The sequence below is a fragment of the Copadichromis virginalis genome, linkage group LG17 (assembly GCF_057382275.1).
Source record: "Copadichromis virginalis isolate Kocher_CV1m ecotype Utaka linkage group LG17, C_Virginalis_male_GT1.1, whole genome shotgun sequence".
Taxonomy (NCBI): domain Eukaryota; kingdom Metazoa; phylum Chordata; class Actinopteri; order Cichliformes; family Cichlidae; genus Copadichromis; species Copadichromis virginalis.
In genome coordinates this window covers 23,751,580-23,774,096 of record NC_140634.1, presented here as the reverse complement: position 1 = coordinate 23,774,096, position 22,517 = coordinate 23,751,580, and the positions used below count along the sequence as shown (strand labels likewise).

Here is a 22,517-nt window from a genome sequence, read left to right as displayed (position 1 = left end):
TTCTGGGATTGTTACTTTTGCGCTCATGGGTGTAAATCTTGTTTTAATGATCTGCAGTGTTGTAACCGGTGCTGGGTGTAACACATTCCAAACTAATATGTTACTGTAATCACATTACATTTGTCAGTAGTAATGTAGCTAAATTGTACTAACTTCATTAATTACATTACAGTTAATTGTGTTGTTACTCGTGTTACATTTACTCAACACTGAGTGTTCGCCAGCTCCTGTTCTCTGGAACCGGCTAGAATCACTGTGGCTCTTTGGGCTCGTTTCCAGCTTTGCATTGGATCTTGTGTGTCCTCATTAGGATAGGGATTTATGTCAGTATGTGGGACTGTAGCCTCAGGTTTATGTTGTTAGCTGGTAATTGTGTAGCAATGTATTTCAGGTCATGTTATAGAATAATGCCAAAGTAATGCAACAATTACTTTTTCCGGTGAGTAATTAAGTAACGTACTGCACTACTTTTAAGACAAGTAACGTTTAAGAAATCACATTTTAATTGTGAATTTATCTGACTGGCAGTAAAGCCTTATTTCAAAGCAGCTCTCAGATCCGTTGTGATTTCACTTTATAGCTTTATAAAGATATAAACGTAGCTCCTCTCTTTCGGGAGTTTCCCAAAGCCTGAAAAATACCCTGATTACATCATCGGGGTAATCTCACTTTGGACTTGGAAACATGAGTTTAAAAGTGAAGATATTCTGGATGTGACTTCTCTACAGGTAGAATTAAACCTTGAAAAGTTTTCAGCTCATGTTCTTATTTTTGCTTTTTCCTTTCAGCGAGTTTATGCGATCGCTAATCAGCAGCATGGACTTCCGATCCTTGGAAGTGAGACTCTTCAAAGCTAAGGTGCAGTGAAAGCTTCCTTTGCCTCATGTTTACACTCTGGAGTTTGTTTTCATGATGTGCCCTCAATGCAACATCAGATTAACTCACACATTAGTCACATTTATTCCACACAAGCCGTCCCCGCCTCTTTTCATGGCCTCGCTGGTATAATTATAATGAAATAAATGCTGGCAAACACTTTGAAGAGTAATTCCAAGGCATCCTTTATACAGCAAGCTTTTTTTATGAGAGGCACTCACCCCTCATGCATAGAAATGAGGGAAGCAAGTCAGGGAGAGAAAGAGAGGGGTGCCTTTCCCTTTTCATAGATTAGCACAGCCTTAATCTCATTAAAGTGCCCAGCAGTGAACATGCCGTCCACTCCGCCCAGCCCTGTAATCAGCCTGAGACACACGGCTCATCTTAGATGGACCAGGATGGATCTACCAGCTGGCCCAGTACTCAGTCACAGAAGGAAGTACTGAGCAATAGAAAGGCAGGAGGAACATGAAAGCCTGCAGCCATGGGTTTGGAAACTGAGCCCCTGGCCAGGTAGGGGAGGCTTCGTAATTACAGAGCTGTTAGGGATAGGGTTGTTAACTGGAGAAGTTGGGGGGGGGGCAGCAGCAATGGGTGTTTGCCAGAGGGATTATAACCCTCCCACCCCTACTCCGCCTCCGCGTCTGACAATTAGTACCTTGACTGCATTAACTGTGCAAACAGGTGCACTCAAAAAAGACTAGAAACAGCCTGTGGTAATCTGAGGCTTCCCTAAAGAGCACACACACAATAACAACACACAAGTGTACTCTGTAAAACAGCAGAAATTTACTTGGGCATTCTGCGAAGCTCTGCCAGAACCCAAATAGCCAGCGAGAGAAGAGCCACTGAGCCAGACTGGCTGTAGTTAAACCTTTACTCAAAAAGCCATCTCTAGACCCAGCAGTCTTAGCTAATTATAGGCCAATCTCCAACCTTCCTTTCATATCAAAAATCCTTGAAAGAGTAGTTGTCAAACAGCTAACAGATCATCTGCAGAGGAATGGTTTATTTGAAGAGTTTCAGTCAGGTTTCAGAGTTCATCACAGCACAGAAACAGCTTTAGTGAAGGTTACAAATGATCTTCTTATGGCCTCGGACAGTGGACTCATCTCTGTGCTTGTCCTGCTAGACCTTAGTGTAGCATTCGATACTGTCGACCATAATATCCTATTAGAACGATTAGAACATGCTGTAGGTATTACAGGTACTACGCTGCAGTGGTTTGTATCATATCTATCTAATAGACTCCAATTTGTGCATGTAAATGGAGAGTCCTCTTCACACACTGAGATTAATTATGGAGTTCCACAGGGTTCAGTGCTAGGACCAATTCTGTTTACATTATACATGCTTCCCTTAGGCAGCATCATTAGAAGACATAGCATACATTTTCACTGCTATGCAGATGACACCCAGCTCTATCTGTCCATGAAGCCAGATAACACACACCAATTAGTTAAACTGCAGGAATGTCCTAAAGACATAAAGACCTGGATGGCCGCTAACTTTCTGCTTCTTAATTCAGATAAAACTGAGGTTATTGTACTCGGCCCTGAAAAGCCTAGAAATATGGTATCTAACCAGATTCTTACTCTGGATGGCATTACCTTGGCCTCCAGTAACGCTGTGAGGAACCTTGGAGTCATTTTTGACCAGGACATGTCCTTCATCGCACATATTAAACAAATATGTAAGACTGCTTTCTTCCATTTGCGCAACATCTCTAAAGTTAGAAATATCCTGTCTCAGAGTGATGCTGAGAAACTAGTTCATGCATTTATTACTTCCAGGCTGGACTATTGTAATTCATTATTATCAGGATGTCCAAAAAACTCACTGAAAAGCCTTCAGCTAATCCAAAATGCTGCAGCAAGAGTACTGACAGGGACTAGAAAGAGAGAGCATATTTCTCCTGTTTTGGCTTCCCTTCATTGGCTTCCTGTTAAATCCAGAATTGAATTCAAAATCCTGCTCCTCACATACAAGGTCTTAAATAATCAGGCCCCATCTTATCTCAATGACCTTGTAGTACCATATCACCCTATTAGAGTACTTCGCTCTTGTTCTGCAGGCCTACTTGTTGTTCCTAGAGTATTTAAAAGTAGAATGGGAGGGAGAGCCTTCAGTTTTCAGGCCCCTCTTCTGTGGAACCAGCTTCCAGTTTGGATTCGGGAGACAGACACTATCTCTACTTTTAAGATTAAGCTTAAAACTTTCCTTTTTGCTAAAGCATATAGTTAGGGCTGGACCAGGTGACCCTGAATCCTCCCTTAGTTATGCTGCAATAGACGTAGGCTGCCGGGGGATTCCCATGATGCATTGAGTTTTTCCTTTCCAGTCACCTTTCTCACTCACTATGTATTAACAGACCTCTCTGCATTGAATCATATCTGTTATTAACCTCTGTCTCTCTTCCACAGCATGTCTTTTAACCTGTCTTCCTTCTCTCACCCCAAACGGTCGCAGCAGATGGCCGCCCCTCCCTGAGCCTGGTTCTGCCGGAGGTTTCTTCCTGTTAAAAGGGAGTTTTTCCTTCCCACTGTCGCCAAAGTGCTTGCTTATAGGGGGTCATATGATTGTTGGGTTTTTCTCTGTACCTATGAAGCGCCTTGAGGCGACTTTTGTTGTGATTTGGCGCTATCTATCCATCCATCCATCCATTCGCTTCCGCTTATCCTTTTCAGGGTCGCGGGGGGCGCTGGAGCCTATCCCAGCTGTCATAGGGCGAAAGGCGGGGTACACCCTGGACAGGTCGCCAGTCTGTCGCAGGGCTAACACACAGGGACAGACAACCATTCACACTCACATTCACTCGCACAGTCACACCTAGTGACAATTTGGATTAATCAATTAACCTATCCCCACAAGCTGCATGTCTTTGGACGGTGGGAGGAAGCCGGAGTACCCGGAGAGAACCCACGCAAACACGGGGAGAACATGCAAACTCCACACAGAAAGACCCCGGCCTGATGGTGGAATTGAACTCAGGAACTTCTTGCTGTGCGGCAACAGTGCTAACCACCGTGCCACCGTGCTGCCCATATAAATAAAATTGAATTGAATTGAATTGAATTGAATTGAATTGAATTGAATTGAATTGAATTGAATTGAAGTGGTTCAAAGAGCAAGACCAGAGCCAGTTTTCCATGTTTGAGGTCATGTCAAAAACTATGATTGTTATTAACTCCTGCAGCAACTTTTCCTGTTCCTCCTGGAGGACCAGCAGGGCGATGCGGGTGCTCAGAAGGGCTTCATCAGCGCAGAGCAGCTGCTGCTGGAGCTGAAGGCCGGGGGCATCCACCTGGATCAGGAGGTGGCCGTCAGACTGGAGCTGCAGCACATTCCTCCTCTGGACCTGCTGGACTTCTTGGCCTACCTGCCCCTCTTCATGCTCATTCACAAGTCGGTGATTTCCAACCCTTTTGATGACTCCAGCAACCTTTGACCTCAGCACTCTGTGGATGACATCTCAGCTGAGCCACGTCTGCTTGTATGAAAAGACGACATGTGACAAACAGAAAAATGATTTTAAAAAGGACATTTGTAGTGGAGATACAAAGTATTTCTTTTAAATTATGCAACTTTGTTACATTTCACTTCTAGCTTCAACCTTTAAATTTGCTGGTAACAACCAGCAAGACTGAGTTTAGAGTGGAAGAAACCATTATACCTTGCTATCTCCGCTGCACCTGAAACTTATTTCTTTCATTTTAAATTGCTCTAAATTAGACATTCAGCATTAGTTTGGGTTTCATAAAATGTATATATATAAATAAGCACTAATATTTATGCAATTAGATATTTAGATCTTAAAGACGAACTCGCTGAAAGAATGCTTTCACATTCTAATGATAAAAACTATGAATACAGGATTTTTAATAATTTAACAGACTATCAGAGACAAGTGTTTGTTGTTGGACATTAAAAAAATAACAGAAGCCTTGGTGATAAAAGCCACCAGAACAGAAATTACACTGGATGTTTATGACACACTGATAAAAGATAAGTCGATCATTAGACTGACGATCCCTTAGGGACTTCTGTGGGGTAATGTTCAAACAATCTCTCTCCTCGACAGCTGTGTAAACACATATTTCCATATGAATACTTTGAATATAAACAAGAGTCAAGATTTTGGAAGCCAAAATGTTTTTGACCTTTTATAGTTCAATTAATGAATAAACCATGGAAATACAGTTGTGAAACCATCAGTTATCTTCTGTCAAGGAGTCAGATTTTTATTGTCTCCTTTATTTTTTTCTGCATTAATAATGTAAACGCTCTGCAGCATGTGTGTGTGTGTGTGTTTATATCCACGTTACATTTTACACTTTGTTTGCACTGCGCTCCCTTTAGCAGTCATTTCAATTCCCTGAAAATAGAAATGAATTTACTCTGCACTTCCCACTCCATCTCTCATCTGTACGAGTAGCTGAATTTTATTGGCATCGCACAGTCTCAGGTGGTCACATTGCTGCTGGTCTCTTCCTGTGCGCATGTCCTTTACGTCACACGTGTGCTGAGTATGTTCTGTTTCCAGCCTCTGTCGTTTCTCTGAGGCATGTGGATCACGTCACAGAGCAGTAAAGTGCTGTCTGTGGTCCTGAAATCTTCTGTGGCTGCTGTAGTTTCAGAGTCTGACGCTCTGATTCATGTAACAAGTGTTCATTGTTGTGGAGTTTATTAAAAAAAAAAAAAGACACAAAAACATTTGAGAAAAATGCAGCAGCGCAGCAGAGCTATTGGCTACCGTCCAGTTCAGTCCAACTTAATCAACACTGATGAATGATGTTCGCTAAGATACTCAACTGATGTGGTTTGAGCCTTTGTTTTGCCTAAGCTTTGCCAATTAGATATGGCCGCGCTCTCCTGCCGCTTGTGCACGCTTGACAGACTGCCGCTGAGGGAAACATAATGAGCTGTGACAGGCAGCAAACCTTTGTAAGCTCTATGTCACCAGAGAAAACAGTCAAAACTGCTTTTATTGTGACTCTTTAGATGCATGTTTTGAACTCCATCTAGTTTGAAAATGTGGCTGCAGGTGAGCTTAGGGTCTTCTTACCAGAGACTACAGGAGGAAAGTAGCTTTGTATTATGTACTGTCCATTGTTCCTGCTAAATAAATACAGCTAAATGATAAAAAAGTAAACATTAACTTTCAGCATCCATCCCTTCACTCTAATAAACACTTTCCTGTGGACTTCCTGGGCTCAGTCACTTGTTTTGTCTTACTTAAAACAACTTGATTTTCATTTTGTAATTTTGGTCCTCCTCAGATTCCAGAAGGTTGTTAGTATAGTTCATCATGTGACTGGGTCATTAGTCAGTGAGCTCAGATCCATATAGATTGGTTTTAAAACACTCAACAAGTCCATAAGCCTAAATGCATCTTTTATATAGAATCTATAAGGTTAAATGCATCTTTTATTTACAGTCTATAATAATAAACATGTATTTTGTGTACACTCTCTGGGCTTGCCCTACTTGCCATAAGTTGTCGTTTTATATTTTTAAAACAATCCAAAACATTGATTTTATCTTTAGAGAAACAAAGTTCCTCACTCCATAGGTTCCTTGAGTCATAAAGTACCACTGTGTGGCTTTCCCCCCACTGCTGAGCCCCATGACAAAGTCTGGGGACCTCTCACTGTTGGTTGTGTGTTGGAGGTCTTTTTTATTTATTTGTTTTATGTTTTATTTTAATCCAGTCATCATAATTGTTTACTTGTTAAACTGTGATGGTGCTTGGCTGGAGGCTGCCGTGCCTCTTACTTCACTTTTTTAGACACTGAATTAAAGTTAAATTTGAAAACTTAAAAAAAAAAATCACATCTCATTTTTATTGAAGTTCAAGATGCCTTTCAAAATAAAAGGTCTTGAAGTAAATTGAAAGAGGTGAGGAAATTAGAGATGTATTTGCACATACAAGAGTGGGATCAAACCTTTCTCGTGTGCTATTCTGATGGAAAAGTTTTATTCGGGTTTAAAGTTATTCCAAGCTGGCAGAAAATTTTACTCACATCAGAAAATATATACAGAATTTAGAGGTATCATCTGTTTGATCTGAAGTGTTGCAGGTCCTCGCCCGGCAGTGTTTGAGGTGGGGAAACCTGTTTGTTTCTGTGCTTCTAATAAATAGATTAAGTGAATAGATATTATAATTGTTTATTAATTATTGTACAAACAATGAAGTGTCTGCAAGTTAATGCTAAACTCAGACAGTTTTCTAATAACTTGTGTTTTTGAATGAGCCAGGAGGACCCTCTGCCTCTCTCTCAGGCCCTCTGGTGGTCCACGAACTCTCCTTTGTGCGCTCATATTTACAATAAACACGAGTTTTTCCAAAGAATTTCACTAAAACGTGTCTTATTTATGTATTTAACGCCATTTCTGCATAAACACCCACATTAACACCAACATGTTGAACCCCACACTCTGACGGATGTTTTTCCCCTCCCAGGTGGTGGTTGTGTGTTCAGCGGCATGCTGCTGTCAGGAGGCACACGCCATCAGCCAATTCAGCTCCGTGTCTCCACTCGACCACCATTCAGACCCCATTCACTCATTAAACCAGACACGCGTCCGGCTGCAGCCTCCGCCCTACCTGTCAAACTCAGTTGTGCAGAAACCTCAGAGCTCTAGTTCACAATCTCACGTCATGCCCTCCATCTGCAAATTTTAAAGCCTCCTGTTTACTTGAATTATATTTCTCGGTGTGAGTTGAATTGGGGGAAATAGTGTCATTGTAATCCTACAACTTGGGCGATCCACCTTCCAGCCGCTTCGTGCGCACAGACGCTAAGGAAGACTAGCTTGAAAAGCTCACTCGAGGGTTCATTAACTGCAGAGGTGTGTTCATTTTAAGGTCATGTTGTTAAGAGAAATATCACAGCAGTATTTTTATTTTTCACGACATCAATGTGGTGGAGGAGGTGTATGTGTGTGTTTTTAAAATGGAGACAAAGTGGCGTTTTACGCATGTTTTGCGAGTGTGAAAAAATGCGTCTGTTGGGTTGAAGGTGCTGGCTGGTATTACCAAGGAGAAAGAGATAGCGGTGTGAGAGTTCTCTAGTAAAAGACCTGCGGCTACAGAATTAGTTGAGCCACTCTGCGCTCAGCTTCAAACAAGAAAAGAGAAAATGCATCGTGCGTAAAACGTGCGTTCTTCCCCTTTTATCTCCACGTATTCCATCTACTCATGTTGGTTTTAATGGCCACACAAGGAAAACTGTACCCAGTCGTCGTCGTCCCCCCCCCCCCCCCCCCCCGACACACACACACCACCACACACACACACTTTAAAATTAAGACATGAACAGTAATTCAGTAGCATCTCGTTTTATTTTTAGACTAGAGTGTAGAAAATATGGTTATAAGACTTCTTATCTTCCGCTTATGTGGAGAGGATATAGAGCTGGCAGTATAAAGAGACAATGCGTGGCTATTGCACTCTGTTTGGACAATAGCTGCATAAGTTTTTGATCATTGTGACATGACATAATGCAATAACGTGGTTCTGCTATTAAATAAGACACATCGGTGCTATAGGATAAAACATCGGAGTATCAAACTCCCTCTGGAACCTCGTGAACACAACAGCCAGAGAATAATAGACTACACGTCTACATAGGCAGGAGGTATAGAAGCGACTTCGCAAATATATAGACAAAATATATACAAAAGGATGTGTACAAAACATCTATAAATCTCTTACATACAAAAATATCTTAATATATCTTAAAAAAAAAGAGCGTTTGATATAGAATTTTATAGAATAAATCCGTGACTTGGAAGCATTTTTCTGAAGTCAGCGTCTGAGAGAGAGTTGGTGCTACTGTGATGGGGTTGGCATAGAAGAGTTTTTAATGTGCTGAGAGCGTGAATCGCTTTAGGGTCATTTTCTTTTGTTTTTGTTTTGTTTTTGTTTTTGTTTTTTTTATCAAGGGGACACACAGAAAGTTTGGATTCCCACGCTGCATGTGGGAGACCCGTCTTCCTTTAATCCTTTGGCGCTGATCTCCGGCCTGATGTTCAGTTAAGGCTCCGGGACCCTGCTGAGACTGTCAGGTGGACCGGGGAGGACCATCTTGTTCTTCTCCTCCTCGGGACCATCCCAAGCCCAGGAGAGCAATAAAGTGAGCTGATCCATATTTCTGCGAGGAGGAGGAGAAACGGGAAGTTAGGTTTGTCGGGAGTTAAATGACGATGGTGCCTGGAACGAGCGCGGTGACGTGTGCGCTTACCTCGCACGGATGCTCTTCAGAACCAGTTTGTGAAGTCCAGCAGCTCCTGCTCCTCCGGACTTAGGGGGTCATAGGAGCCCTCGTCGGATGAGTAGGAGGACACGGGGGAGCCTGCCATGGAGTTCATGTCCGCGGAGTATCCCTGCGACATGCCGGGCGACAGCACGCCCGCCTGGAACGCCGCGCTCACGGCGTCGTGCTCGTCCAGCAGCTGCTGCAGCGCGCGGATGTACTCCACGGCGGAGCGCAGTGTCTCCACTTTGCTCATCTTCTTGTTGGCGGCGCCGTTTGGCACGTGCTCCCGCAGCGTGGCGAAGCCGTTGTTGACCAGCTTCACGCGGTTGCGCTCGCGCTCGTTCCTGCGCGCCACCGCGTGCGGCTGCTGCTGTGGCAGGCTGTAGCCGAAACCCGCGAAGTTCAACCGCCGCTTGCAGCGCAGCAGCTCCGGGGAGGAGGAGCGCGGGCGCTTCGGTTGCTTGCTCGCGGACTTCCCGCTGCCGCTCGCGCTCAGCTGGACGCTCTGCGTGGAGAAGAAGCACGCGGGCGGCATCAGCTGCTGCTGCTGACTCGCGTTAATTTCCATTTTGGTCGTGAGGTCCCTACCCGCGTGTGGGGAAAAAAACAGAAGTTTTAAAGAATCGCAGAGATTCCGGGAGCGCGTCCCGCTCGTGCCGTTCACGTGCTGTGGCCGCTGGTCGCGCACTTGCTCCAATGTGGAGGGGGGGGGGGGTGCTACTATTGGAGGGCAGTCGCAGCTCCGCTGATGCTGCCTCGCGCTCCTCAAAGCTGCTCTGAGCTCTCGGAGAAAGACGCCACTGCTTTTCAACACGGGTGGCTGAGGGGCTGGCCACGCCCTCCGGTCGCGTGGATACACCTTGGGCTCCTGCCCCGGTACCGGTGCGCCGCGCGCCTGACGCGTGCCACTTGAAGCACTAAACAAACAGTGAGAGGAGAGGGGTTTTTTACGAGAAGGTGAAACAGACTCATAGAAGTCCACACCGAACTCAGTCTGATGCATTTCCAGGTGGACAGTCACGCGTTTTGTTTTGGGTTTGTTTTTTGTTTTTGTTTTTTACAGGTCAGCTAAAATACAGAGGAGCGAGAGAAAACACAAACTGTGCATAAAATCTATTCACAAAGTGAAGTGTGCGACGTTCTCTCTGCCCGATCCTGATTCTGGTCCCTGTCTGTGCCATTTCTTTACACACAGCCGCTCGTTTGCGGGACTTTGTAAAATTTTCCACTTTGCGCGCCTCATCGGCCGCACAAGCGGAACGAGGAGGCGCAAATCCTCGGTCTGTGCGCGTAACTGGACTCTCTATGCGGGACTGAGAGGTGCATAACAAGAAAACACGCACAAACTCCAACACGCTCTCTCGCGTCTTTGCGCATGCACGCACAACTTTGCGCACTAAACAGAATTAGGATTGTTTTGGGGTTCAGTTTTTGCGGGTGAACTTCTTGCGTGTGTGTGCGCGCACTCTTTTCTCTTCCCCCTTATTCTGGGCACCCGTGCATGCGCGCCTTTAGAGGGGATTGCCATAAATAGTTCAAATTTTCTGTGGCATTCACATTCAGGCACACACACACACACACACACACACACACACACACACACACACACACACACACACACACACCACCTCCACTTTCTCCTTCAAAGCCCAGCCGGAGAGTTTAGAAAAGAGGCGTGGGTCCTATTTAGCGTCCCCCCTGCGCCCCTCCGCCCTGCCTGATCTTTCTGAAACATATATCCACGCTGTTAGCGGGCTTCCACAGTCCAATTATCGTTTTGTGAGGACTCTCTCTCTCTCTCTCTCTCTCTCTCCGCTGCTGCTCGTCGTCCAGAGGCTGGGAGGGCACTCACTTTACTCGAGGGGCCTTCCACTCAAAGCTGGGTGTAATAATTAATATGACATCTGTCTACCCGAGTTCCCTCTTTAACCACTTTCTGTATTTTTCCCTCTTTTCTTTGGTGTTGGTGTGTGTGCGGGGCGGGGGGGATGCGAGGGATTATCTCTCAGTTTGTTTTGTGGCAGGCTCAGTCACCCAGAAAGACCGATAAACACTTCATCTCTACAAAAATAAATGTAATTCATCATAGTATCATATCATTTATTGTTTTTTGTTTGTTTGTTTTTTTAAACTGAATTATAATTATGGCTGACAAAGTTAAAAATAACTCTTCTGCAGTGGAGCTTCTCTTCTCTTCTAGAATGTTTGGCTTCACACTGATTTAACTCCCTCACGCCTGCGTCGTTTATTGCTTTACAGGTAAAGTTGTAATTAACGGGCGCCCTCTAGAGGACAGCAGTGGACGTTATCACCGAGAAGTAAATCCTCCCATCCTGCCCTGTTTCAGATTGATAGATAGATAGATTCCACAAGAGAAATTCTTGTGTTAAATAAGCAACAATGTTAAAATAAAAAAAACAAACAAACCCGAATTTAGTTAAAAGGACTGACACTGTGTAAGAGAGAAGTGCAAATTGCATTAATAAATAATATGTGGACTATGATCTAATAACATCTGCAAGTTTAAATAACTTTTTTTTTCTAATTTTAGCTTATGTTTATGTTTAATAGCTAGTTTTCTTCACTTTGAGTGTTCGTTTTGGTGCTTTTCACGCTTTAATATGTTTTAATATCGTGTTTGTTTGCAAAATGTTTAAATTAATAAGATAACGATGAGATTTACTTTTTCACCAACTTGGGGAAGATTCAATAGATCACCAGGTGCATGGTCTGGGTACATAATGTAATTTTCTTTGCTGTTATGGGGGTCCAGCAAAGAAAGAACAGAGGCAAGAACGAAAATCAAACTATTTGAAAGTATGCACTTACGCTCATTGACCGCCAGGTGTCAGTATTTCACAGCGTACGTAAACTAGCTCAGTTTTAAAAGCTCTCTTTCTTCAAACATACACATGTGCGTACATGTTTTTACTACTACTAATAAAATATATATATGGAAACAGGAACACGTCCAGGCAGATCAGTGCTTTGGTTTGCGGATCACCTTTTATGTCTCTGCTACGATCCCGTAGATATTAGGTCACGTGGTTTTGTTTACTAGGAGGAGGCGGTGAGCGCGTGAATGAGGTAGCCAGAGCAGTATCGGTAAATCAGCGGCCGTAAAGGGAATACAAAGACTATCAGCTATGCGCTCTCTGAACTATGTGCACCGGGTTAGCTTAGACTTCACAGGGACTCTGTTTCCTCACGCCATCTGTCTGGGAGACGCAGACAACGATTCGGTACGGAAGCTAAGCTAACTTTTGTTTATTATTGTTATCGTTAATGTTTGTTTTGTCTTCTCGGACCTCTTGAATGCAGACTTTTAAATGTTTAAATTAAATTCTAAATATATTTAGTAATGTATTTATTTATGGTTTGATAACTAGACTTTTTGCAGTCTGTTCTTATTATAATAAGTCTTGAGTCACCGCTCATTTCTTTCTCCATCTTGCTTCCAAAGAGGAAGAAATTCTGGTACTTTTTTTCAAGTTCTCCTTGGTTGTTCGGACACTGGCTGCTTTTTAACTTATTTTCAGTTGAGTGCTGTTTGCTTCCTGATCTTTTTCATTTTTACCTGACTGAAAAAACAATTAAAAAGGCACCACACTAAAGGGATGAATCAGTGCTGTGTCTGCACATGACAACTTAGGGTTTCAGCCAGTGTCGTGTTAGAGAACTCACATTTTGATCCACTATTGCTGATGTGTGCCAAATTACCTGGAAAACATCTGATTGGCAGTGGCTCTGTTTATCAGCATGACAGTGATTCCAAACACAAACACATCTATTCCCCATTTTCCTAGCAAAATATAATGATGTTTTGTCTCACAATTAATGACTTTTTAGCTTCTCAGTTTAGAATTTGTCTTGATCAAGAAGAGTAAAAAAAAAAAATTTATGACCTGTGTTACCTGATTGTTCAACTGCTCCACTAACACGGCTGTCTCCCTTCTCTGCAGCTGAACGAGCTGGTCGTAGGAGACACCAACGGAAAGCTGCTTGTTTACAAGAACGATGACTCCAAACCTTGGATCACAAGGTCCTGCGTGGGCATGGTCAGTGCAGGTGCTAGAAAAATCCTTTTGTGTCATGTGATCTGTGGCTCATGTGGTGTGTTGTGCTTTCCCAGCTGACCTGCGTTGCTGTTGGAGATGTGTGCAACAAAGGAAAGGTGAGAACAGAGAAGTCAGAAGCTGCATATTGTCTGAAGGTTTAGGATTTGATGTGACGGCGTGTTTTTATTTTTATTTTTTCTGTGTCAGAACTTCGTGGTTGCCGTGGGCGCAGAGGGCTGGTTTCACCTCTTTGACCTCACAGCTGCTGCCGCGAGCAAGGCAGACTCATCCAGCCAGCACGAGTTTCAGTCACCTGATGACCAGAAGCCCTTCCTCACCCAGCACATTCCCGCCAACACCAAAGTCATCCTCATCAGTGATATTGGTAAATTCTCGCTAAATTCTTCTGTGATAAATGTGGATTTTTGTGATTTTTGAGTGCAGCGTGTGCGTGTCTGCAGATGGAGATGGGCGCTGCGAGCTGGTGGTGGGATACACAGACCGAGTGGTGCGAGCCTTTCGCTGGGAGGAGCCGTCTGACAGCTCTGATGCAGGGCCTGGTCAGCTGATTCTGTTGAAGAAATGGCTTCTGGAGGGACAGGTGAGCTCAGGTGTTGTTTCTTACCAGCATGTGAAATCACTAAACTTGATTTGATGCGGGGGGGGGGTATTTTCTGGGCACACTCTGGACCCCTTTGTACAAACTGAGCATCATTTAAACCCCACGGTCTACCCGAGTGTTGTTCCAGACCACATCTATCCCTTGGATCACAGTGCACACATCTCCTCATGTACTCTGTACTTCACAGGCTGTCATCAGATCTCAGTACAATAGAGCACCTTTGGGATGTGGTGCAGAGGGAGATTTGCGTCATGGATGTGCAGCCAACAAATCTGCAGCGACTGTGTGATGTTATCATGTCAGTATGGACCAAAATCTCTGAGGAATGTTTCCAGGACCTTTTTAAATCTGTTCCACAAAGAATTAAAGCACTTCTGAACGCAAAAGAGGGTGCAGTCTAGTGCCAGTAAGGTGCACCTTATAAATAAACTACTTTATATTTTCTCAGCAAACTTTAATGAAAACTTTCACCACTAGGTGGCAGCATTTTACCAAATTATTTTAGCGTAGTCCACCCCAATGAGCGGTACCTCCGCCTGTGTAGACGTGACATTATTTCGTATTACCACTGTGAAAACGTTCAGTTCAGTTCAGTTCATTTTTATTTCAAACATTTCAAACATGTGCCTTCACAATCATTACAAACTATTATTCCATTAGACAGAAAACCCATAAAACCATGGCGAGCTGACCTTAGTAGGTACTGATGGAAAAGGGCGTTTGGGCACTCAAGGCCCTCCATAGATGAGACCTAGCTGAATAAATAATCAGGTATTGGCTGTTCTGCAGGTGGACAGTCTGTCAGTGAACCCGGGTCCAGAGGGGTTACCTGAGCTGATGGTGTCTCAGCCAGGCTGCGGCTACGCCATCCTGCTCTGCTCCTGGACGCAACAGGACTCCTCCGACTCTGGCGACGACACCCCCACCACGCCTGGGAGGTAGACGCCTCCTCCATTATAATGTGAGTGTCGGTTAAATTGATTGATGGACTGGATTAATTTAGCGTGATTTCCCTCCTCACAGCGAGGGGCCCTCCAGAGACGTAGTTCTCCATCTGACCACCGGGCGGATACACAACAAGAACGTTTCCACTCACCTCATCGGCAGCATTAGCAAAGGTAGACGCTCTTACCAGCCGGCTCGTTTTACACTCGCACCTACGCTTGTTTACTGGGTCGCTGATGAGGTAAATAATGTGGGGACAGAGGGCGTCTGCAGGTAAACCCGGGCCCTGTCGCTCACCTGGAGACACTTTTAAACTGCAGCTGAGTCTCGTCTCAGTGGGTTTCTTTAGGTGTGTTGTAATTGTACAATTTCTTTAAGTCTCCTCTTCTCATCATCCTGCTGAGATGCAGAAACACAGATGATGCAAATGATTTCCTTTCATACTGCGATCGGTGTGACAGTAAAAACATATAAAAGTGCGTTTGATATGGTTTTAAAAAAACTCACAAAAAAATGGCTGATTGCATATTAATAGAAGAATTCAGTTTTTTTGTGTGTGTGTGTTTTTTTGTTTTTTTTTTACAGGATCCAAGGAAGAGTCGTCAACGTGTGGACTGTTTGCTCTCTGTACTTTAGATGGTAGGATGGGAATTTTAAACACTTAAAATTCACATCTCTGTGGAGAAGTCTGTGCTTTTCTATCAACTAGAACAAGCTGGTTAAGCAGGAGAAAGAGTTTTTTAATTTGTTGGCTAAAATGCATATGACAGTGACAGTCTGTACACAACAGCAGTTTTTAGCCGTGTTGATTTATTTTTGACCATTTTTAAGGCCGACCTGTTTTCTGCCTCCCCGTGTCACAGGGACGCTGAAGCTGATGAACAGTTCGGAGCAGTTGTTGTGGTCGGTGCAGGTGGATCATCAGCTGTTTGCCCTGCAGAAGCTCGACGTCACAGTGAGTCTCTGCGACAGGCCGACACTCGTGGACGCTTTCAACTTTTAACAAAAATATAAACCTTTTGTTTGTTTTTGTTTTTTTAGTTTCCAGTGAAAAACAGATGTTTTGCTAACTCGTCTGTTTTTAATGTTCTTACGTGTGTTATTAGAAATTGTTGGAGCTGATGGGACTCATTTAACTAACATTTAACTTAAAATGCAGATAAAGCCGGCAGGAAGTCAGACGTAACAACAGCACAGAGAAGCCATTTAGTTTTCAAAATAAAACCCCCCGTGTAGGCTACACGTGACATTGCAGTCATGCAGCCGCTGTCGAGAAAGTCTCTCTGTTCTTCTCGGCACTCATGGGTATTTCAAGTTAGTCACTTTAGTTTATACTATACCAGTTTGATCTCCATTAAGCCACCACAGCAAGAACAATATCCGACCAAATTCAGATTTTTACCCTTTACCCTGCTCACTTAAAAACTTTTACCAGACAACTGTTTCTACTCGATTACATGCTGAATTAATTCAGAAATGTGCGTTTGCCTTTGTGTATGCGCTCAGCTACGCAGCAACCCTGTGCGCGTCTGTGTTTGTGTCTTCTTCCAGGGGGACGGCAGAGAGGAGGTGGTGGCGTGTGCTTGGGACGGTCAAACCTACATCATCGACCACAATCGGACCGTGGTGAGGTTCCAGTTCGACGAGAACGTCAACGCCTTCTGTGCAGGTGAGGGACGTCACACCACCTCCTCCTTGTTTTTGCTCCGCCGTCGTTTTTCTGTGACGGTCACAGACACTCGTCAAATTTTCGGCTAATGCGACGACGCGCCACTCGGACCTTTCCAACAGTAGATCTAAATCTGCAGCTTTGTCCAACTTATAATGCGACTTTCAGCTCACTGTTGAATGTGACACACTTAAAAACAAGCCGCTGGGGCGTTTTTGGCTTTCACGTTAACTCACTCAGCTCAGTATTGATGGTGAGCTTAAGGCAAAGAGAATAAATGATAAACAGACATGTGTATGCTCAGATCTGTGCTCTGTAAATCGTTTACACATTTTTGCAGGTAAATCCACCTGGAGTCTTCTAATCCTCTGGATTAGCGGAGTTGCTGAACATCCATAAATCTGTTGATTCTGCTTAATGTGTCTCTGAGCCTCTCGCAGCGGAGCTTTCAGCAGCTGAAGACACAGATATTTCCCTCAGGCTGTCCACACAGCTCCAGATTAATGCAGATGAAACCATTTTTCACTTGAGGTTCTGACTGTTTGAGGAGAAGGTGTTTGGAATATTTTCCACTGTTTTCCTCTCTCAGCAGGAAATGATCTGCTTTACACTTCTGGATTTGAGGTTAAGGTACCTAAATGTTTGACAACACCTCAGCTACAACTCCTCCCAGGCTCTAGCTTCAAACTCCTTTTAGTTCATGGGCCACAAACATGTGCGTACTGGGCCAGAGATAACAAGCTAAAACTGTGAGCTCAGGTGAAGGACAGCTCTTTACCCCACACCCTTAATAATAACCAGAAAACTGAAGGTTCTCAAATTAAATGACTGAACCCTTTAGAAAATGACTGCATTGTCATCAGTATATCTCAGCTTTCCCACATGTTACATTACATTTTGCAGGTTAGTGGAAAATCATTTTTGTAGCTAAGTGACGAGGATATTTATTACACTAACAGTTCAAACAAGATGTGAAAATCCTCTGGACTTTTCATATATTTTCACTCCCGTGGCCTCACTGCAGTTTTCGTGCTCTCTACAACCTGATTTCTTACCTTAGTCCAGGTGTTTGTAACCTCAAACAAAGGTGGAATTTCAAACCTGCTCCACCAGATGGCAGCATAGAACTTTAGCCTCGCCTTGCTTTGAGCTTTTCCTCCTCTCCTCTCTCTGTCTTTCTTATCTGTGCTGTCAGATCTCTCTGCAGTGTTTGGACAGTTAATCTGAGGCGCCTAGTGTGACATGTGTGGTTTTAAGTGGATTAAAGAAAGAGACAAAAGACGCCTGAGATCTCTGATTCCAGCCATTTTTGCTGCTTTCCACCTGCTGAGTTTAAATGAGGTGTTCAGGCCTCACTCCCCTCTGCTCTCAGCTCCTCAGACAGATCAGACTTGTTGTGTTGTGTGGAGGCTACAGTAGCCCGGCAGCGGAGGATTGCTGATTTGTTTATTTGTATTCACAAAGCACGGTCCCTCATATCACTGCCACCACCTGTTGAGTAAAAACTGTGTGTAAGATTCTCAGGTTTTCTCTGGTTGCAGGTCAGTACACATGTAAGGAGGGCAAAAACGGGCCCTGCCTCGTCTATGTCAGCTTCAACCACAAAATCTACATCTACTGGAAGGTGGAGCTGGAGCGCATGGAATCCACCAACCTGCTGCGAGTGCTGGAGGAAAAGCCCGGCTTTAAAAGCCACCTGAAGATGCTGGGAGTCGGTAAGTACGTCGGCAGCTCAGCGTTCGGAGTCAAGCACACACCTCCTCAGTTTGAGGGCGAATAAGAGCCCAACTGGGGCTCTGATCTGAATACTGATGAGGAGGAAGGAAGAAAATGACCCCACCATGACAGACTTTACAACTAACGAGGCCCTGCCAGCAAGTTCTTACTCTTCTTTAAAGAAACAGTTTGCAGCACAGTCTCTGCAAGAATTCCTATTGATCACCAAACAAATATAACTAGGATATTGTAAACTGGTTAGATGTAACGTTGGGTATTAATTGAGTGTTAATTCAAGTCTTGTGGCTTTTTCTACACGTCGCTGTAGTGTCAGTTTATGCTCTCCTCCTGCAGGCACACACTTTAGCTGCTTCTGGCTGTATTATAAAAACTGGTTGTTTATTACCCAGCCTTTCCCTTTGACTGCTCGCTTTACATGCAAATATAGCTGAAATTAAAGAACAGTTACCATCTACAGTGTATGTGGTTAAAATGAACTGCGTGTCGCTGCGATGTATGCATCTGAGTTTTTTTCTGCCCAGTGTTCTCCATTAGAGGCCTCAAGTTGGTGCAGAGTACACAGTCACGGTGCAACTGTAAATGTGGGGAGAAGTAAATGACTGTGGTCCTGCTTACGCTTCCAGTCGTCTTCCTTATCTGTTGTTTAATCGTTGCTGTCCATCTGCCATCTACAATTTCCAGTAGTTTGAAGGAAAAGAAGGTAAACTGTTCTCTAGGTGTCGATGGTTTTAGCTGCCTCACCCTGACCTCCTTGAAATGTCAGCAGCAGCTCTGAGGCGCTCCCCTGCTGCTTTTTCACCATAATAAGCTCCCTTTAGCCAAGCGCTGATTATGAGTTTGCCAGTTCTCCATCACAAAGAGGGGAAGGTTTCTAAATCAGCTGCTCCTACGTGGGCATTTTCAAATTTGTGACGGACGAGTTCAAACATCAGCTTGTAAAGTGTCAGCGATGTTTGCTGAGCGGTGCAAGGTAAGCGGCGCATACCTGACATCAAAGTAGAGATGAAGGTGGGAGGCTGACTGTGAAGTTAGGCGTTTATGTCCACAAAAAGTCATATTTATCCAGTGTGTAGTTCAGGACTAAATATAGCTGCTCACTGATGTATTAACTCACTTAATCTGCAGCTGTTTCCCAGAAGGTTCTGAAATTTAGGGGCAGATGTTCCCAACAATAGTGTCTGATAGTCACACACAGAATACCTCAGCACAGTGCCGTCTCTTAAAGATTCACTGGGATTTTAAAAAAATCCCTTTTACGATGTGGTGTGACCGTTTCCAGGACCTTTTCAATGATGCGCAACCAACAACAAAGTCGTCGGCCTACAGGGAACCAACATAAGTGATCTGAAGTAAATACAATGAGTGGATGCTTAAGACCTCTTTCAAATCTGATTTCTATTTCTTTCGCAATCGAGGCCTGGAGGGCAGTGCAACGCATTGGAGGGAAAGCTGAAATAGCATCTACTTTCACCCCAGTTAACAGCCTGGATTCAATATGAAGGGTATTTTTTCTTCTGGAGACAGATAACAGACTATGTAAACAACTGTATTAAAAATGTTGAGTACTCTGACATTTAAAAGCATGCTGTGTAAATTTTCAGTGGGTGTTGCGGGATTAGTGATCCTAAACTGGGACAGACCTGAGAGAGGGAATTGAGATCACAGAAAGTATGTGAGAGGACAATTGGAATAATGATTTGTACCAATTTAGAGCACTGCAGCTTAAAATCCTGCACTCAAATTCAATGCTATGACTTCACCTTCATATCCTATGTGTAAAAGAAATACTGGAAGCATTACACACTGGAAAATATTAAGGATCATTTTAAAAAGTGCAGAAGATCTTAGTCTCGTCTCCTTGTTCTCCCAAGTATTTACATCTATACTGGTATTCGATGGCAAATGCCAATCGGGCTCAATGGTGCCGGGCAGCGAGCACAGGGCCCACTGATTGTTTGCTCAGACATTCACACTTGTGGCCTCGTGGAGGTTATATTGTAGCTCTGGCAGTGCTCATCCTATTCTTTGTTGCACAAAGGAGCAGCTACCTGTCCTGCTGATGTGTTAAGGCCTTCTACGGCCCTGTAAAGACTGTTTAGACTCTTGAGACTGTGCTGTAACACTGACTCTAGCCAAATGCAAAACTACTTAACAAATGTAATACTTCTTGGAGAAGTCAGAAATGAATCAGGAATAAATAATAATCAACCACTTAAAACTAATTCTTCTGTTTAGGAAAACAAATGCAATTTAGCATCTTAATGTCTCAAAAAATAATAATGTGCTGGTTTGATTAGTAGGTTTATATTTGAAAGTCTGCCAAATAATAAACTAAAGGTTTAAAGCAAATATTCTTGAGTATAAACTAAAATATTTGCATTATGAATGTAAATTGCACGATGATTGATTATTACTTCCACAAAAAGGCTGAAATTTAGGGGGGGGGGGGGTTAGCCTTTTTCCCCTATGTAAGACTTCTTACGATTACCCAATAGAAGATGCAAGCTAACATCTTTTCCATTTGAGCTTGAAACAGTCGATATGAGTCGATATGATCTGCGCCTTTGTTTGTGTAAATTCCTGTTTAATCCCGGTGACATCAACAGGCTGTGAAAGGCTGCGAGCTGTGATTGGTCGATCTCCAACATGTCATCAGTCACGGCCATAATGTATGGCTTTCCTAATTGTGTAATCTGACACGGTGCCTATCAGACCGTGCCCGAATGCACCGTGAACGTTTGTGGAGTCATTTCCTGTGAAGTCATGTTAATCTGGTCACATGTCAGTTAGGGCTGCCACGATTAGTCGACTAGTCACGATTATGTCGACTATTAAAATCGTCGACGACTAATTTAATAGTCGACGCATCGTTTGAAGCTTTGTAAGATCACAAAGGACGCAGGAATGAGTAGTAGGATTTAAGGGTGTAATAACGGACTGAAACAGAAGATGGCAGCACTGCATGTACAAGGATGCCAGCTGCCGTTAAACCCCGAAGAAGAAGAAGCTGTGTCCCAGAATTCATAGCGCAGTTGTCAACAATGGCGGCAGCTAGTTAGTTTTAACTTTACTCTTATTATTCTTTCTGGGTCACAAAATAAACGTTTAACATATTTTCAGGCGAGAATGTAGCTGTGTAAACCTCAAATATCTGCTCAGTTTATCAAGACACCACATATTTTCAAAAGCTCTCCGACGTTTTCGGAGACGTCTGTTACCCACTAGCTCGTTAGCTAGGCGGGGGCAAGGCTAACTAGAGCCGTGAGAACACCGGACTCCCGGCAAATCGTTTTCAAACCCACCACTGTCTTTCGCTACTCAGGTTAAACATGATATATAAGTCACTTAGATAACTTAAAATGTTATTGTTTGGCTTTCTTTAGTATTTTATTTGTTCCTGAGTAAATCGGTTTGGCTAAGATTAAAGTTATAGTTTTTGCACAGCTAAATAAACTTCAAGCAGACAGCTGATCATCAGAAGTTTGAGACGCTGGATAATATACTCCGGTGTCCTGTTATATTTTAGAAAGCAAGGAGTTTATTAAACTTCACCGAAACAATCTGCAAATTTCATTAAAAATTAATAAACTACCATCTTGTCTTTATTTTTAGTTAGCACAAACACTTCAAGCTGTAAGCTAATGATAGTTATATAAGACCAGATGCTGCTGGTGCAATAAGCTGTACGCTGTACGTCCAATGGATGATGATCTGATTAGTCGACTAATCAAAAATAATCGGTGACTAGTCGACTATCAAAATAATCGTTTGTGGCAGCCCTAATGTCAGTACTCCGGTTTCAGCGGTAACCGTCACATTGTGTTTCGCCTCCACAGATGCTGATGATCCGGCCGCAGTGCGAGCCCTGGTGGCAGATGTTCTCTACAAGGATGCGCAAACGTAGCTCGGTGACATGCATCACCACGCTGCCTTCTCTGTTTTCCCCCTGACTGTAAATACTCTGTAAATAAACACTGACAGACCGTCTTCTGTGCTGCTGCTCTTGTTACTCGCGCTCCCCAACAGATAGATGTTGGGGTTTGGGTTTCTGATCGGCTCGCCACTGGCTGTTATCTCAGACCTGCACGCTGCCTCTGTCATTGGTATTCTGTCCGCCCAGGTTGCTTTTAACAAGGTGGGCAGAGGATGAGAGCAATGAGACATAATGCAGGGGAAATGCTGCACTGTTTAACCTGCTGTTTTCACCGGTGACTATGTGAATCTGGGAGCGAGGGGAGGGCGGGGGATTAGCAGAAGCTTTATGTGGCCGTCAGTCAGCGGTGACAAGCGGCTGAAAAGAGCTCCCCAATCAAACAGCAGTGCCTTCCTATTATTCATTCCCTGTAGTG

At 43.7% G+C, this 22,517-nt stretch overlaps 3 protein-coding genes across 3 annotated transcripts in view; 2 read left to right on the top strand and 1 right to left on the bottom strand.

Moving 5' to 3' along the window:
* Window positions 1-6,447, top strand: part of LOC146689462 (uncharacterized) — a 66,528-nt gene extending 60,081 nt beyond the window's left edge. The window contains exons 14-15 of the mRNA XM_085436175.1: window positions 789-858; window positions 4,073-6,447. Coding sequence (XP_085292301.1) covers window positions 789-858; window positions 4,073-4,324 — 322 coding nt within the window. The 3' untranslated portion in view covers window positions 4,325-6,447. The remainder of the gene's footprint in view (window positions 1-788; window positions 859-4,072) is intronic.
* A 1,754-nt stretch (window positions 6,448-8,201) lies between these two features.
* Window positions 8,202-10,750, bottom strand: ascl1a (achaete-scute family bHLH transcription factor 1a). The gene is made up of 2 exons (XM_085436979.1): window positions 9,123-10,750; window positions 8,202-9,032 (listed from the first exon to the last, which is right to left on the bottom strand). The coding sequence occupies exon 1, from the start codon at window positions 10,138-10,140 to the stop codon at window positions 9,139-9,141; it is 1,002 nt and encodes a 333-aa protein (XP_085293105.1). The 5' UTR covers window positions 10,141-10,750; the 3' UTR covers window positions 8,202-9,032; window positions 9,123-9,138.
* Window positions 10,751-11,182: 432 nt separating this feature from the next.
* On the top strand, window positions 11,183-22,155 carry itfg2 (integrin alpha FG-GAP repeat containing 2). The gene is made up of 12 exons (XM_085436978.1): window positions 11,183-12,379; window positions 13,100-13,195; window positions 13,270-13,311; window positions 13,403-13,580; window positions 13,657-13,796; window positions 14,607-14,755; window positions 14,841-14,935; window positions 15,348-15,401; window positions 15,626-15,717; window positions 16,314-16,431; window positions 17,973-18,146; window positions 22,005-22,155. Exons 1-12 carry the CDS (start codon window positions 12,284-12,286, stop codon window positions 22,070-22,072), a joined length of 1,302 nt encoding a protein of 433 aa, XP_085293104.1. The 5' UTR covers window positions 11,183-12,283; the 3' UTR covers window positions 22,073-22,155.
* The last annotated feature ends 362 nt before the right edge of the window (window positions 22,156-22,517 follow it).

Excerpts from the sequence above, each read along its gene's own strand:
- ascl1a (XM_085436979.1), bottom strand. The coding sequence starts at position 10,140 with ATGCATCAGACTGAGTTCGGTGTGGACTTCTATGAGTCTGTTTCACCT.
- itfg2 (XM_085436978.1), top strand. The coding sequence starts at position 12,284 with ATGCGCTCTCTGAACTATGTGCACCGGGTTAGCTTAGACTTCACAGGG. Across the intron at positions 13,581-13,656 it reads CATCCTCATCAGTGATATTG|ATGGAGATGGGCGCTGCGAG; the intron begins GTAAATTCTCGC and ends GCGTGTCTGCAG. Across the intron at positions 16,432-17,972 it reads CGTCAACGCCTTCTGTGCAG|GTCAGTACACATGTAAGGAG; the intron begins GTGAGGGACGTC and ends CTCTGGTTGCAG.